The sequence below is a fragment of the Prinia subflava genome, chromosome 2, assembly GCF_021018805.1.
Source record: "Prinia subflava isolate CZ2003 ecotype Zambia chromosome 2, Cam_Psub_1.2, whole genome shotgun sequence".
Lineage (NCBI taxonomy): Eukaryota > Metazoa > Chordata > Aves > Passeriformes > Cisticolidae > Prinia > Prinia subflava.
Window position 1 is genome coordinate 108478439 of NC_086248.1, and position 14411 is coordinate 108492849.

The 14411-nt window shown below is 38.8% G+C and overlaps 1 protein-coding gene across 3 annotated transcripts in view; it reads right to left on the reverse strand.

Annotated features, from left to right (window-relative positions):
* Positions 1 to 14411, reverse strand: part of TASP1 (taspase 1) — an 82070-nt gene that overhangs the window by 44939 nt on the left and 22720 nt on the right. For 2 of the 3 annotated variants that reach the window (XM_063391541.1, XM_063391539.1), the window contains exon 8: positions 5742 to 5848. The exons of the other annotated variant lie outside the window; for it this stretch is intronic. In XM_063391541.1, the coding sequence (XP_063247611.1) occupies positions 5742 to 5848 (107 nt within the window). The remainder of the gene's footprint in view (positions 1 to 5741; positions 5849 to 14411) is intronic. 3 annotated transcript variants of the gene reach the window in all.

Consider the following 14411-nt stretch of genomic DNA (forward strand, 5'->3'; position numbering starts at 1 on the left):
TGATATTCTGAGCAAGATAGAAAATAAAAACCTCAAGAAAAAAAAAATCTCCCCTAGGACAGATTCTTTCTGCCAGACTTGTTGTCAGTTCAGAAATCCTTAGTGAGTGATTCAATTTTACCCTTTGCTACCTGTAAGTAGAGGGTAACTAGGAAAGTGTCTTTACTTCCATGTTCTCTGAGGTAGATTTACTCCCCACAGGAGCAGGGGCTTTTCTTTATATCCTTCCCCCATTCCTTAATACACCACACCAAGCCCCTCTTAAAGAAGGAGCAGTTGTCCCCTCTCTGCCTAGGCTTGGCCTAGATTCCCCTCTCTGCAGAACCCAGGGCAAGGCACTCGGACCTCCTGCTCCACCACACACACAGCATGCAGTGGACAGGAAATAAAACAAATAAACAAAACTGATCCATCATCCATCACGTACTCCAGAGATGCACACTGCTGCTGCACTAGCCACAAGCCTCTTATATAGACCTACCCAGTGAAATAATGCCAAAGGTTACTAAGTTTTGTCATATAAACGTGAACTTGCAGGACTAGAATTCAGAGGGAGGAATTAAAAAAAAAACCCAAACCAACACCTAACTATTTAACTTCAAATTATCAAGTTCCCACCATCAGTTAAAATTTCCTTGGGCATATTATGTCACACATCAAGCACCATTTCCAGTACCACAGTGCTGATGGGACTGGCCACACTTAATTTAAGAGTAAACATTTGGGTTAATTCTGTGTCAGACTCAAAATGAAAAATAGGCAGTGCAGCACCACCATGTCCCACAGTACTTTTCAAGCAACTGGAACTCCTATGCAGGAGTTTTATCCTTGGCTTTCAGCCAGAGAAACAGCAACTTTCTTCTCTGCACCTACACCTGGAGCTCCCCTGGCAAGTTCTGCACTCAGATGCTGGCACTGACCATACTGAATATTAAAATAAATGGATGGATGTCCCAACAATAAAGCAGAGTACTGCTTAAAGACAGAGAGGAGTGAAAAGTTAGAGATCCACGGTTTCACCTGGCACTGGGAAGAAGAGTAAGCTGAAAAACACAGGAAAGAGGGATTAGGGATCAGGGAAGGTAGGAAAAGTAGAAACAAAAGGAGTTTTGATGATGGAAGCAAAGGGGATAAGAAAAGAGCCAGCTCTTTTCTCAAGCCACCTCTTGGAAGGTATGTAACCTTCCAAGTTCTAAAGATGAAAGAAAACCGAGGAACCCTTTTTTAACATCTCATGTGCAAATATATTTTCCAACTTCCAGGACTCGCAGACACACCCTGAGCTGATGCTAACCCAGTTCAAACAGCCCTACTCAGAGCATTGAAAACACTCCAAGCAGCAGAGCAGGCTGCTCACGGGAGATTCCCAGCCCTGGAGGTTTCCAGGACCAGGCTGGACAAACCTCTCCCCAACATAACTTCCATGTAGTAAAGAACTACTGTGATACAGGGGCTGCTGTCTACCCCCTGCCCCCTTTCATCAAAGGAAATTATACCCACAACAAAAAACTTGATTAATAGACAACTACACATACAAAAATCAAGCCTGTCAAAGGTTGTTTAAATGAGGCAGCTTTGAGGCTGGAAATCATTTCTAAAGGAAGCATTGCTAAGGGAAGGTTGACTTGGCCCACACAATCTTCAGAAGGAAATCTGTACCACTGAAGCAAAGGAATTCTGTATTTTTCTTCTTAATTGTGTTGAGGAGGCTGGTTTGTGATCAAAAAGAATTCACTGATACTGATGCTGTATTTATCCTTATTCAGCAAACTGAAAACCAGTGATGACTTGTTCTTTTCCACATCCAATGGGAAAAACACACTGTCAGTATCTTCACTGTATGTGAATGGTATTGGCAACCCTTTGATTTCCAGAGCAATAAATAAAGAGCTCATCACAATTTAACACAAACTTCCTGTACATCTCCCTACAGAAAAGCATCGTGTCCCTGAGGAGTCACTGCAACACTGCCCCTCCTGAGGGTCACACATTTCACCCCTTCAAACCATATGAGTGCTGAAAAGCAGAGGATCCTGTCAAGCTGGTGTCAGGACAGTAAAAACAACTATGGCAAACACCACAATTTACAAAGTCTAAAATAAGACCAAACTTTGCACAGGTCCAAAAAGGGACTAAACAAGATTCACCTTGCTTGTCCTTATCTTTCTATTGATTTATGTATTTAGCTAATCAAATTTTAAAATTTTGCACGTTCCAAAGGAAACTTGGTGTTATCTAAAATTCTGTATCTGACTTCAGCTATTAAACGATACTCGTCCCCTGCAAAAGGAGTTTGGGGGTTTTACCAATGTAGTATTGCAACCTAAATATAATCTATTATGTAGTTAGTATTTTGCATGGAAACAACAAAGTCAATGTCATAAATCAGACCTCACATTACTTAATTTGCACCTTGCAGCAGGAAAGGAAATTAATTTATTAAACCATGGTCCAAATACTCACACAATGCAGAGTTCTATCAAGCATTTTAAAAAACCCCTCCTTCCCTCCTGCACATAAAAAAATTTAACTGTTCATCCCTCCAAGCCCCTAAGGAAGCAATTAGCAGATGAGGAGAGCTCTACCCAGTGCTCACTGAAGGATTCTACACACAGGGCCTTTTCCCTCTCCACTTGAGATAGTTTTGAAATGCCACGAAAAGCAATTACCACTAAATCTCATCTCTGAGTATAACTGACAAAATACAAAATTAATCAGATTGAAGCAATTAACATTTATATGCTAGTACCCAACTATAAACTGTACAAAGCTTGATGAACAATCCCAGCCTTCCCAGTTTAACACTTGTTTGGTGTGTAAAAAAGAACATTTTTTTGATCTTCATATGCAAGATGAGGAAATTATTCCATATTTTATTTCCACAGACAAGGTTTGTTTTGTTTTGGCTTTAACTGGAATGGGTCAAAATTATTTAGGTTTCTTTTCCTGTATTAAATGGATTTTGAAGCATACTTTTGAAAACTGTAAGGTATTATTATCAAAGACCACTTGCACACAAATGTGGGATGGAACATTTATTTCTTTTTAAATGAAATTTCCAAACTGCAAGACTAAATAAAGACAGACACTAGAACTGCCATAGTTGAGTGCTACACTTACCATTACCTGCACATAGACAAAAATATTTTCTAAATATGTTCAGTCTTAATACAGTAACTGAAGAACATGGAACTGTTGACTCCACACATATAATTCCAATTGGTGTGCATATATGTGAGTATCTATGTTAAACTAGATAAAAACCAACCCACTTTTAATACAATTCAACCTAAATAATGTTATTTATGTAGTTAAATAACTAGACTATAAAATACTAACTTACAAACACTAATCTGTTCAAAAAACCTTATGTGTACTGGGGGTTCTTAGTGTCCCTTACTCAAATCAAGAAGGACAACTTTTTACAGATATGCTGAGATCACTTGTACAAGTTTGTAATCGCAGAAGACAAATTAAAATCAGGGCTTCTAGCCAAGCTCTGCTAAGCTATTTTCAATGACAATTTCCTCTGGTAAAAGACAGACTAACAGTAAGCAGATAAATATTTACTTCTGATATTTACTGGTGCTTGAGGGGAGAATTTGAGAATGGCATCTGGCTGGATGAACACAGTCACCTCCCATGAGAACATTTAGGTAATTTTTCTGTGTGAATTATTTCTTAGCTACATAAATCAGTAAGACTCTGCAACTTTAAAAAGACTGAGTTTTTACACCTTCAGAATTTGGTGAAGTTATTAATGGATCTTCCCTCTCCAAATCCTATATTGGGTGAACAATGAAAAATACAGCAAAAACTCCATTTAACAGGAAATAAAGCTCCTTCAGTAAGTTACACTGTCACATTTTTCCATACAAACACTGACAAATTTAAACAGCCTCATTCTTTTTAAGGTGGGTATAATTACATTTTTACTGAAAACTAATTTTTAAGACTGTCTTTTTCTTTTTACCTGGTGACATTTATCAGTAGCTCAAACTTCCAAGTAATTTCAGTCTGTTTTGGTCTGCAATGCTGTCTCTTCACGTTGGCCTGTTAGTTTTGATCCCATTCAACTCCACCTCTGCTAACATCCTTTGTACCCTGCTCTCCCCACAGCCTGCAGCACTGACAACAGGGGCACACAAGCTCAGCTGCAGCACAGAGCTGAAGAGGGTGAGTCAAACCAGATAATAAAACAGCTCTCAAGTCCTGCTGAAAGGAATGGTCTGCAGCTCCAGAGAAGCACAGCTGATAAAAGAGTTACATGAGTATTTATCAATTAAAGTAACTTTGACAAGGAGATTCACTTCTAATTACTCAAGTATTTAAATGGTGTTAAACCAGTTATTTTAAAACCTTTCGTCAGAGCACAGCTGTGAGTTCACAGACTGTGAGTTTTAGGGCAACAAATCACACACCTCATCCTTGCAAAATGACCCTTTTCTACTAGTTTGGGGAGATATATTTGACATTTTTTTTCTTTTAGAATTTGATTTTTCATTTCTATTTCATTTTGAAAAACTACTTTGAGAAGCTTATTTCCTGTAAGGCTGCAATTATCCTGCACTCTGTGGATGACACCAGAATCCCATGTTGGGAGCATGGGTTGGTTTTCACCCCTGCTCCACGCACAGGATGTGCCCAGAGCTGACAAAACCAGCAAGGATTACACAGCAGGGAAAAGAGCTCTGTCTGAGCACCTCCTTTGCCTCCCACAAGAGCTGCACAGGACTCTGGAGCCCTTGAAATTTCAAATTGCAGGTTGGTAAGCTCATGCATTGGCATATGTTTCAAGCATTGACTTGTCCCTTATTACATGAGCAGCAATCCTGCCCAGGGACCCCTCCTCCCTCAGGTGCATCTCCACACTCCCAGCTTCACAAGGGGGTAACTCAAGTCCTGTGAACAGGGAAAGCTCCAAAATGAACAACTTCCACAGCTCCCCCATCCTTAATTTCTTCATAGGTCTTAGCTCCTTGAAAAAAGGACATAGATGCCTAATTTATCAGTTTGCATTTGCAGACTACAGAGAATACACTTTTGCTAACAATTCTCTGGGATTTACACTTTATTTATATCAACATATGGAATTCCTCAGTGGTCAGAAGCTCAGCAAAGAGAAATGGCCAATTTGAAGCCCAGAGGCCCCAAATAAAGCACAGGCATTTAATTTAATAAGCTATACTTTGATATTCAACATTAAACACGAATACTGTGAATGACACTCTCATAGGTAACCAAAGCTCTACATTTAAACTAGGAAGGAGAGGAACAGATGGAATCCTGGTAGTTTTGCAGCACAAGTAATGTGGGCCATGTCAATGCCAGATGCATGCACAGATGCACACGTTTACCTACCTGATATTTCAAATTTCACCAATTCCAGTTCCACAATGCAGTGTGCTCAGGAAACATTAAAAAGTGGGAAACAGTGACAGAGATCCCAAGCTAAAGAAAATGTTTTGGTAAATAATTATCTATTTGTGTTTACATTTGTCATATTTCCAGTTCAAAATGAACAAAATATTTTTCTTAGCACAAACAAGATAGAAAGTGATGGTATGGTTTTCAAATAGCAACGGAGAAAGTTTTAACTGCACTGAGTTTTCATTGTATCATCTAAACATTAAGATGGACAAGGAGAACAGGCTACATCAGTCTTATCACATAAGCCATGAAATTTATTAGCAATCAGCTGTAAGCTTAGGATGACACAAGAATTTGAAACAAGAGCTAACCTTTTCATTTGATTGTCTTCTTCTCTTTAGTTGAATGAGATCTGTTTCCACCTTTTCGGCCAACTCCAGCTTCCTCTTGTTCCTCTTAAAAGCTGCTAAACTAAACCCTATAAAAATAGTTCAAAAGCACGTAACTAAGTAAAATTTACTTATTTTAAGCAAATATTGATAAGTTGACATTTTGAAGGACACATCCCTCACTTCTTTACTGATGCAAAAAGCATCAATAAAAAAGCCAAAAACTAAATATTCAAGTTTCAGTACAACTGTTCACATCTTTTCCTAAGTTAAGAAGTTCTGCTATTGTTCAGCAACGGTGATGAGTAAAATATCTGGGAGAAACACAGCATGAACACATGGAAGCTGGTCTAAATATCTCTGGCAAAGAAGCAGCATTGCACGGAAGAGAACAGAGTAAGTGGCTTGTGTTAAAATTGTTTTTGACTGCTGACAAGTAAATAGGTACCATGTGAGCTCATTCTGATAGCCATAAAATTAGGCTACTATTTTATTACCTTAATCACATATCTGTGTGTTTACCCATATATTTAAAGCCACACACAAGTCCAGCAGTAGTTTATGCTCCATAATCCAACACAGTCTAAAGACCACCTAGGTCTCAAGAAGACAAACATCTACTTTCCACATCTAAGCCCCACATTCAGAAAGGAAGTGCTCTCTGAAGTAGACTAAAAAATAAAATTGTTATGCTTAAGAGACCAAAATGACATGTTCCCTTTTTAGAAGCTTCAGTTTATGAACAAATTGCAGATATTGACATATTTAGTTTAAATTAGTTTTGACTCAATATCATCCCCAGGCTGTTTTAACATCCTCTGTAAAATGTAAAGAGGTGGGGGAGAAAATGTCTTTTGTCACTTGTTTAACCACACCAAATCAAGCTATTGGGAGAACAGTGCAATTTCAATCTTTTACTTACACAAGTAAGTCACAAATTCAATGCAAACAAAAAAGCACAGGCTTTTTTATAAACTTAAAAAAATGCCATTTTAAATGAAATTCTGAATATAGTTGCATCACTGCTATTCAGAAGACTGGAACAGCTGCTTAAAATTTAGTAATAAACTCAATATTGCAGAGCCAATGGAACCCAGAGCTTTCATTTACAATTCTCACAAAACACAGACAGTGAGCATTTTACTTTGAAACTTCTCCACACAGGTGTCAAATTCACCTAGTGAACTCTTTTAATCACGTTTTTAAGTATATAAAACTGGACCTTAATGTACACACAGTTAGTTATTCAAGTATGTAACTCAAAAAGTAGTGAGAAAGCTGGCATTTCTCTCCAAAAACCTAATGAGTATCAGCTTTTTACAAATGTAAACCCATATTAATCTGCCATCACCAAGGAAGGAATGCATTTAACTATATAGAGCTGATCAATGCAGCTACTTAGGACAAGACATTTCTATGTTTGAAATGAGGACAAAGAGGTAAAATCTGAATACTTGATAAGGGGCAGCAGGCAAAGAATCATTTTAGTCAAGTACTAATTGGCAGTGGGGAGAAACAAACTAAAAACCTCTCACAGATCAAGGACTTAGTAAACAGAAGTGCCCCCAAATAAACTAAGCTAGCACATTGTTTTTAAGAGAATTTTTAAACAGGAGAACTTGTAAGTTGCCCCAAGTTCACCAAGCACAGCAAAGACCTATGGGCAGAGCCATATAGGATGAGTAAGAACAGTGTGTGGCCTTGGTATTCCTCAAAAGCAGGCACTAGATGGGAATAAATCTGCCTAAGCCTGTCACCTGCTGCTGCCACTGCCTCTGACAAGCTGGAAAAAAGTGGATCTAGAGAGGCAAAAGGGTGCAGGAGCCCACACATGCAAACCTCAACAGGTTCCTTGTACTTCAGAGTCGAAGGTCAGCAGTGTCCTGAAACCTCCTGCACAATTTGCACGTCCACCAGTTCAAATACATGAACAAAGATCACAGTAAATACAGAGAACACTTGGACTAGCTCCAAGCTGCCCTGCCAGCTGCAGAGTGCTGCTAGATGGCCTCTCAGCATCCCCACCTATACCCTGGCAGCATATTTATCCTGCCATTTTCCCACAACACACAAAATTCTCCAAGCTTGAGAGATGTTTCATTCACTTAAGACCACGCTCCCTAGCTATGCAATTAATTTTCAGAGGTTACCCTGTGCTGTAAAATTGTCTTTTCAAAACAAGAAAAAACCTGAAGACTTACTCTGAATGATCTGGTAAAAGTAACTTCTTATCTGCATTGTTAATTCAAAGTGGTATCAGCAAGTTGAAAAATACAGGGCAGAAAAAAAGTCTTTATTAGTAAACAGTATACAGCTCTTGGGCCATGTCAGACAGACAAATGAAGACAGCTTTAGGAACATTTAATGATGTAGGTTAGAAGGGATATTAGGAGGTTGTGTAGTCCAACCTCCAAAAAAAACCCCAAATCCAATTTTAAAGGGTTTGTCAGATTCTGAGTATTTTCAACAATGGAGATTTCAAAACTCCTCTGGGCCTCTGCTTCAATATTTGATCAACCTCAGGTTCCAACATATAAGGTATTAATTCATACTCTTCAGTTTTGTTCAGTTTACCATGAAACATCATACCTTTCATACCTGTGAGGGAACGTCAGCTAGTCAGACATCCCCCAGTAGGGAAATTCTTGTGCTCAGGCTACATTTAACTTCAGAATAGTTATTAGGGTTAACTTTCATCTAAAAGGTGAAGATTTTGTTTTAGCAAGGACTGATGAATAACAGCCTTTCATTATTTAAGGAAAATAATTACTAGCAGTAATTATCAACTCCTCTTAGCAGGATAAGACAGTTGATACCTCCAAAGTGACCAAATAACCATGAAATAAAGAACCAGGTTACAATCCAAAACCTGGCAGCTTTTTCCTCTGATAGTTTTATGTCCAACTTCAGTTTAAAAAAATGCCTTGACTCTTACTTCAATCTTAAATTTGGGTTTTTTCTCCCCAGAATAAGAGAATAAAGACTAAAGCAAGTGACAGACTGCCTGCTCTTGGTTTATTCCTGCCTTTGTGAAGTTCTATCTATGCAAAACCACTATAAATGCCATTAAAATGAACAGTGCTCTCATTGCTTCATCCTGGTCTACTATAGACAAAAGAAACTGAGGAACACAAGTGAGCTTCAAACTACACACATGAAAGATGAAATTAAGAGTTTTCTGAAAACATCCTCTAAGTTTGGTCCTTGACAAAGAACATATTAAAACATTAAATTAAGACATTTGATGAACTAAAACACAATGCAGGATTCAAATGCACTTGGTTAACAACACACACCCAACATGGAAAAAGAACCTACAGAAAATTTATTTTGAAAATAAGCACTACAGACAGAAAGAAAACACTCATGCACAATTTGAGTTCATAGGTCACGTTAAATCTAAAACAAAACCTCAACTTTGTGGTGCGAGGACACGACAGGGTTTCATTTGTCCTTAATGACAGTATAAAAATCACTCTCACCTTCTCCAACCCGACAGTGTATGCCAAGCTTGAGAAAAAAAAAGGGTCACAACACAGTGATGAAGACAGGCATGTTTTCCTAAAACAAATGCAATATAGCTACATCAGCCTGATGTTGCCTGGCTCAAAGAAGAAGGGGGAATGTAAGAGAAGCAGAGTTGACTTATTGGGGGGAGCTAGGGAAGCTAGCTGGGGAGCCAGGAAGAGAGGTAAGGGAGCTGATGGAATTTCAGCTTGAAAAAGTTTTGGATCACAGCCCAGTGGTATTGTTGTTGAAATCTATGGAAAGGTATTTAGGAAAATGTCCTTTGATTTTGCTCAAGAATTTAAGAGTTTAGATGTAATTCAAACAAGTACTTTCAGATAAAACCCCTGGCAATTAGCTCCCTACCCAGTAACAGCATGTACACTGCATATCATGCTCAGAAGAACTGAGAATTGACTCTTGGGAGCCACAGAGTACAACCAGCCCATCTGCTCTGCTCCCTCATTTATGCACCTACTGGCATAAATAAACTGCCTCAGAGCTGCTGGGAGAGGAAGGAAAAAAAGAACAAAGCCTCACAGCTTTACAAAATGACTGTTCTTGTTTAAATGCCATTCTCAGGCCTCAGCCAGACTAAACGTCACCAATGAGTGACAACTGTAGCACATCAGGACCAAAGTACTACAAATAAATCCAACCTCATTTACAGTATTTATCACACACCCCTGCCTTGCAGCACAGGTGCCTCTTCTGGAACAAATAATCTGCAAGGACCTGGAAACACCTTCCTAATCCTCCACATTTCCCCTTCAGCCGCCAAGGTACCAAGAGGTCAGGCCCACGTGTACTCTGGAATCTGGGTGTAACTGTGCCAGCCAGGGGAGGCACTGGTGGAATAAAAACTTGGCAGAGGTTAAATAAAATAAACTCAAGGCAGAGGTGAGACAAGTAGAGGGGTTTGCTGGGAGAAGGGTCAGTGGCTGAGCACAGGGCAGGTGAAGCTGCTCCTGCTCTAAACCACTTGCCTGCAGGACAGGCTGGCATTAGTGGATGCGGTATCAGAACATGCACTTGATAATATTTATCTGTAAATGCAGAAGAAAAGTCTCACAGGTCATCTTGGTCAAAGCTCAGACTGCTGTAGATGTTCAGAAGGTTCTCATGCTCCTGGGTACCGTGATGAGAAAGGACCACAAGACCTCCACTACATAATTAATGAGCACAAGATTCACCTCCTAAACTATTACTGCTAGACAATAAATAGACCTTTTTTACAAGGTTTTTTCATCATTATCACCACCTGACAAAGAGATGAGAAAGTAATTCTCAGCAAGGAGGTCACTGGAAGAGATCACTGGTCTCTGAGTCAGTTCAGAGACTCATCTGTGCCACTTGTTTGCCACAAAACTTCCAAGTCATTTACTCATCTCCTGTACTCTTCTCATTCCCTTAACTCCTTTAACCATTATACTATGCACAAGCAAAAATTTAATCAAAAACCTTGACAGTTCTGTTAGATAATGGGACAGTGACTAAGTAAATGAAACACAACTGTATTCCCCATTCTACATAGCTCTTCACAAGTTTTTCTTAGTCACCTTTCATAGCCCATTAGAAATGACTCAGAGAGCACAGGTAAATGAAAAGCAGACTTGACCTATACATGGAGTCCTTGAAATTACTGACTTGTACATACAGACCTAAATAAAACACTAAGACACCTTTTCATTTTTAAATACTGGCACAATTGATACATATCTACTTGTTCATTCTAGCCCTGTGTATTTTAAACAGGCCTGCAGATGACAGGCTGTTTATTGGAACACATTGTTTATTTCTTGCCCAAAGTTAATGCAAAACATTTTTACTATGAAGTCCATGTTTCCTTAAAATCCTCATGCTTTTATAAGCCACATCTATTCCCTCATTTATTTTCAGCAAGGTGGAAAATTTAGAAAATGGCTATGTGAATAACATTATTTTCAAATAGAGGGAGGAAGTACAAATTTTTAGCCCCACTAAATGACCAATCAAGTTCAGGACAAGGTTCAAACCTGAAGTGGTAGAACAGCAAGCTGGGAACACAAACACCAAACACAAACTTTCTATCACACACATTACAAATTATTATGCAACTAAACATTACACAACCTGTAAGTGTTCAGCAATCCTTGTTTAAAACGAAACTATAAATTGCAAATATTAAGAAAATTCCAAGAATATTTTTAAATCTTTGAAGTAGAGATAGAGCTTTGACCAATCATATAGCACCCCCTGGCAGACAGTGCTTAGAGTCTGCTGGGAGAAGCTTTCTGCATTTTATCTTTCTATTCCATATTAAAAGAGAATGCAACTATTGGAGAAGAGAATTAAAAAGGAATATACTAACAAATTAGTTAACCCACAGGAATTCAAATGATCTTGTGAAGAATTCTGTTGAGTAGTTGTTAAATGACACAAATGAAAACAGACAGATGAAAATAAATTTCTTTTTAACAAAGCTATTTTAAATGACAAATTAACACCATTTAGGCTTGTGTTGGGACTAAAAGACTCCTAGAGATAGCTTCCATGTTGCCATACTTTGACAGAAAGAGCAACAGGAATAGGGGGGAAAAGGCACTTGGCAAAAGCATGTTAAAAGAATAATCTGTCTCTCAGAGCACTACTCGACAGATCTGTTCTTTATAACACAAACTTGAAAAACTGCTGCTGCACCCAGCATTTCTTACCACTTCCTGCAAGAAATCTTGTTTTTCATCAAGCAGCCCTTCCTGAGCCTGGAAGATTTTCATCCCAAGGATCTTCTGGGCACTTTGGCCCAACCTTTCTCCTGGGTAACTTACAGCTGTTCTATTGGCTGCACTCAGCTGTTCCACTTTCAGAACAGCAAGTGACCCTACAATTCTCTCTCCAAATCCAGGGAGGATTTACATCATGTATTCAGATTAACCAAGCTTCCTAACCAAATCCCCAGAACTCTTGAGTTTCTCTCCAAATCCTTCATCCTCCCCTCAGAAACAAAGAAAAAAGGTCTGAGCCACTGCCTGAAATTCATAGCAGAGTTCCAGCAATATGGCAAATGTTTTTCTTAATACTAAGAAAAACATTAATACTATTAAATACTTAATACTAAGTAGTAATGAAGTAATGAGAGATCTGGGAGTGAAGTGAGATTTGGGCTTTTGGAGGAGAGGCAGCCAATACTGGTGGTCAGGGAGACACACAGTGTCACTAGAAACAGCACTACACTCATGAGACCCTCCCTCATTAAAGAAACCAAGCAGCCCCAAGATAAACAGGAATTTCCTTGCATGCACACAGTTTAAAAAAAAAAGTAACAGAGTACAAGTAAAGAAATGGTCTGTTACAAAGAGAATTTCAAACTAACCCATAGCAGCTCCCAGTCTGTTGAACAAGATGTCATTCTACTGATGATACTAAGTTATTCAAGGTAATTAGAGAATTTGGCTGAAGGAGGATTCTGAGTAGAATTCTGACAATGAAGTAGCAGCTTTTATTCAGCTAGTCTCAAAATAATGACCATGAGGTAACTCATAGTTGTAAAGGTTTTTGCAGGTGCTAGAAACTAATATGGTTCAAAAGGAACCAAAAATTTCATGTCACCAAACGCCACTGTTTACTTTCCCTGTATGCAGGAGTCACTAACAAGTCAGGAAGTTAGAATCTGGAATAATATAAAGGATAGGGAAAGGGAAGCAAATACTTGCTCTATTCTTACATCCTTCCTTAACCATCTTATTTGTGACTACTCTTGAATTGCAGTTAACAAATTATGTGGATCCACTGCTGCTAGCTTTGTTCTTATATTATTATATTCTTATATAATTATATTCTTATATAATTATTCTTATATTATTCACTGAGGTGCTTCCAGTCACTTCCACATTGTTAGTGTTACAAGTTTGCTGCATCAGTAGGTGCCTTCCTTCTTTTTCCCTTTGAAGACTTAACACTGGAAGCAAATGCAAGATGCTGTCTTACCCCACGTTATCTTTGTCAAAGATAATCTGCATCTATTATAGGCTGAACTGATTTTTTTTTTTTTGCAGATAGAAGTGTTTTGGTTATTACCAGTGCAGGCACCAACACTGGCAGTTGAGGATGTACCTCAGATTTAAGTTGTGTATTTAAAGTATACTTTTAATATTTTTAAGAGAATGCATTGTACAGTAATTCAGCACTTCTAACTTGTAATTACATATTAATACTTGGATTACACTTTCGAAGCAGTCTCTCTAGCACAGGGCAACGAAGTGCTGGGATAAGCCAACATGGGCTCTATACTGGCAGCTCTAGTTTGGGCAGGGATTAATGAATTCAGCTTCCTTGCAGACTGTGGGCCATCCAGACAGATCCCATTCCAGGTGTTTGGGGTTTTTCTTAAACCACCCACTTGGAAAGTCACCAGGTATATTTCTACAAATGGCAGTAATCCCATTTCCTCACACACTTGACAAACCGAAGAAGACGAAGCACGTGAGCCTTGACAAAACCTTGATGTGATTCAACAGGTAACATGGGTTAAATCATGCTCCCAGTTTGGTGCTCAGCTACTTTGATAGTTCTGAGAGAATGATGGGGTGTGACCACAAAGCTGATCGTGACCCTTTCTTTGATACTGGTGCCAGGGAAGCTGCATCTGTGCAAAGCAGCCACCCAATCCCCCAGCCTTACTTACAGCAGCTGTAACATTACTCTGCTCATCTCAGGTCCAAGGAAAGGGAGGCAGAATAAGACAACTCCAAGAATAGATTTTCCATGTGCAGCACACAGAAGCCAAAGCATGCACAGAGTTCTCCCTGCCAATACTTACTGCACGTACACGTCTCAACTTGGATTAGAGGGTTTTGGGGGGATTTCAGTTTGGTTGTTTGTAAATAATTACTAAACATATTTTCCTGATGTTTGGCAATTAGTTCAGTTCTTTGTTTTACAGAGCTATTCGAAGATATCTGACTTCTAGTTAATTCTCCAGTTCTCAATGCAAACTTTACCACAGCAATGGTAGAAAGCACAATCAAAAAAGTCTCCCTTTTTTGAAGATTGGTACATTATTTAACAAAACAGCTCAATTCAGATGAGATCGCCTTGTGGTTGCTTGGAAACAACATTCTCTTTGATTGTTTCTTAAGCATACCTAACTTTCCTTTCCATGGCAAC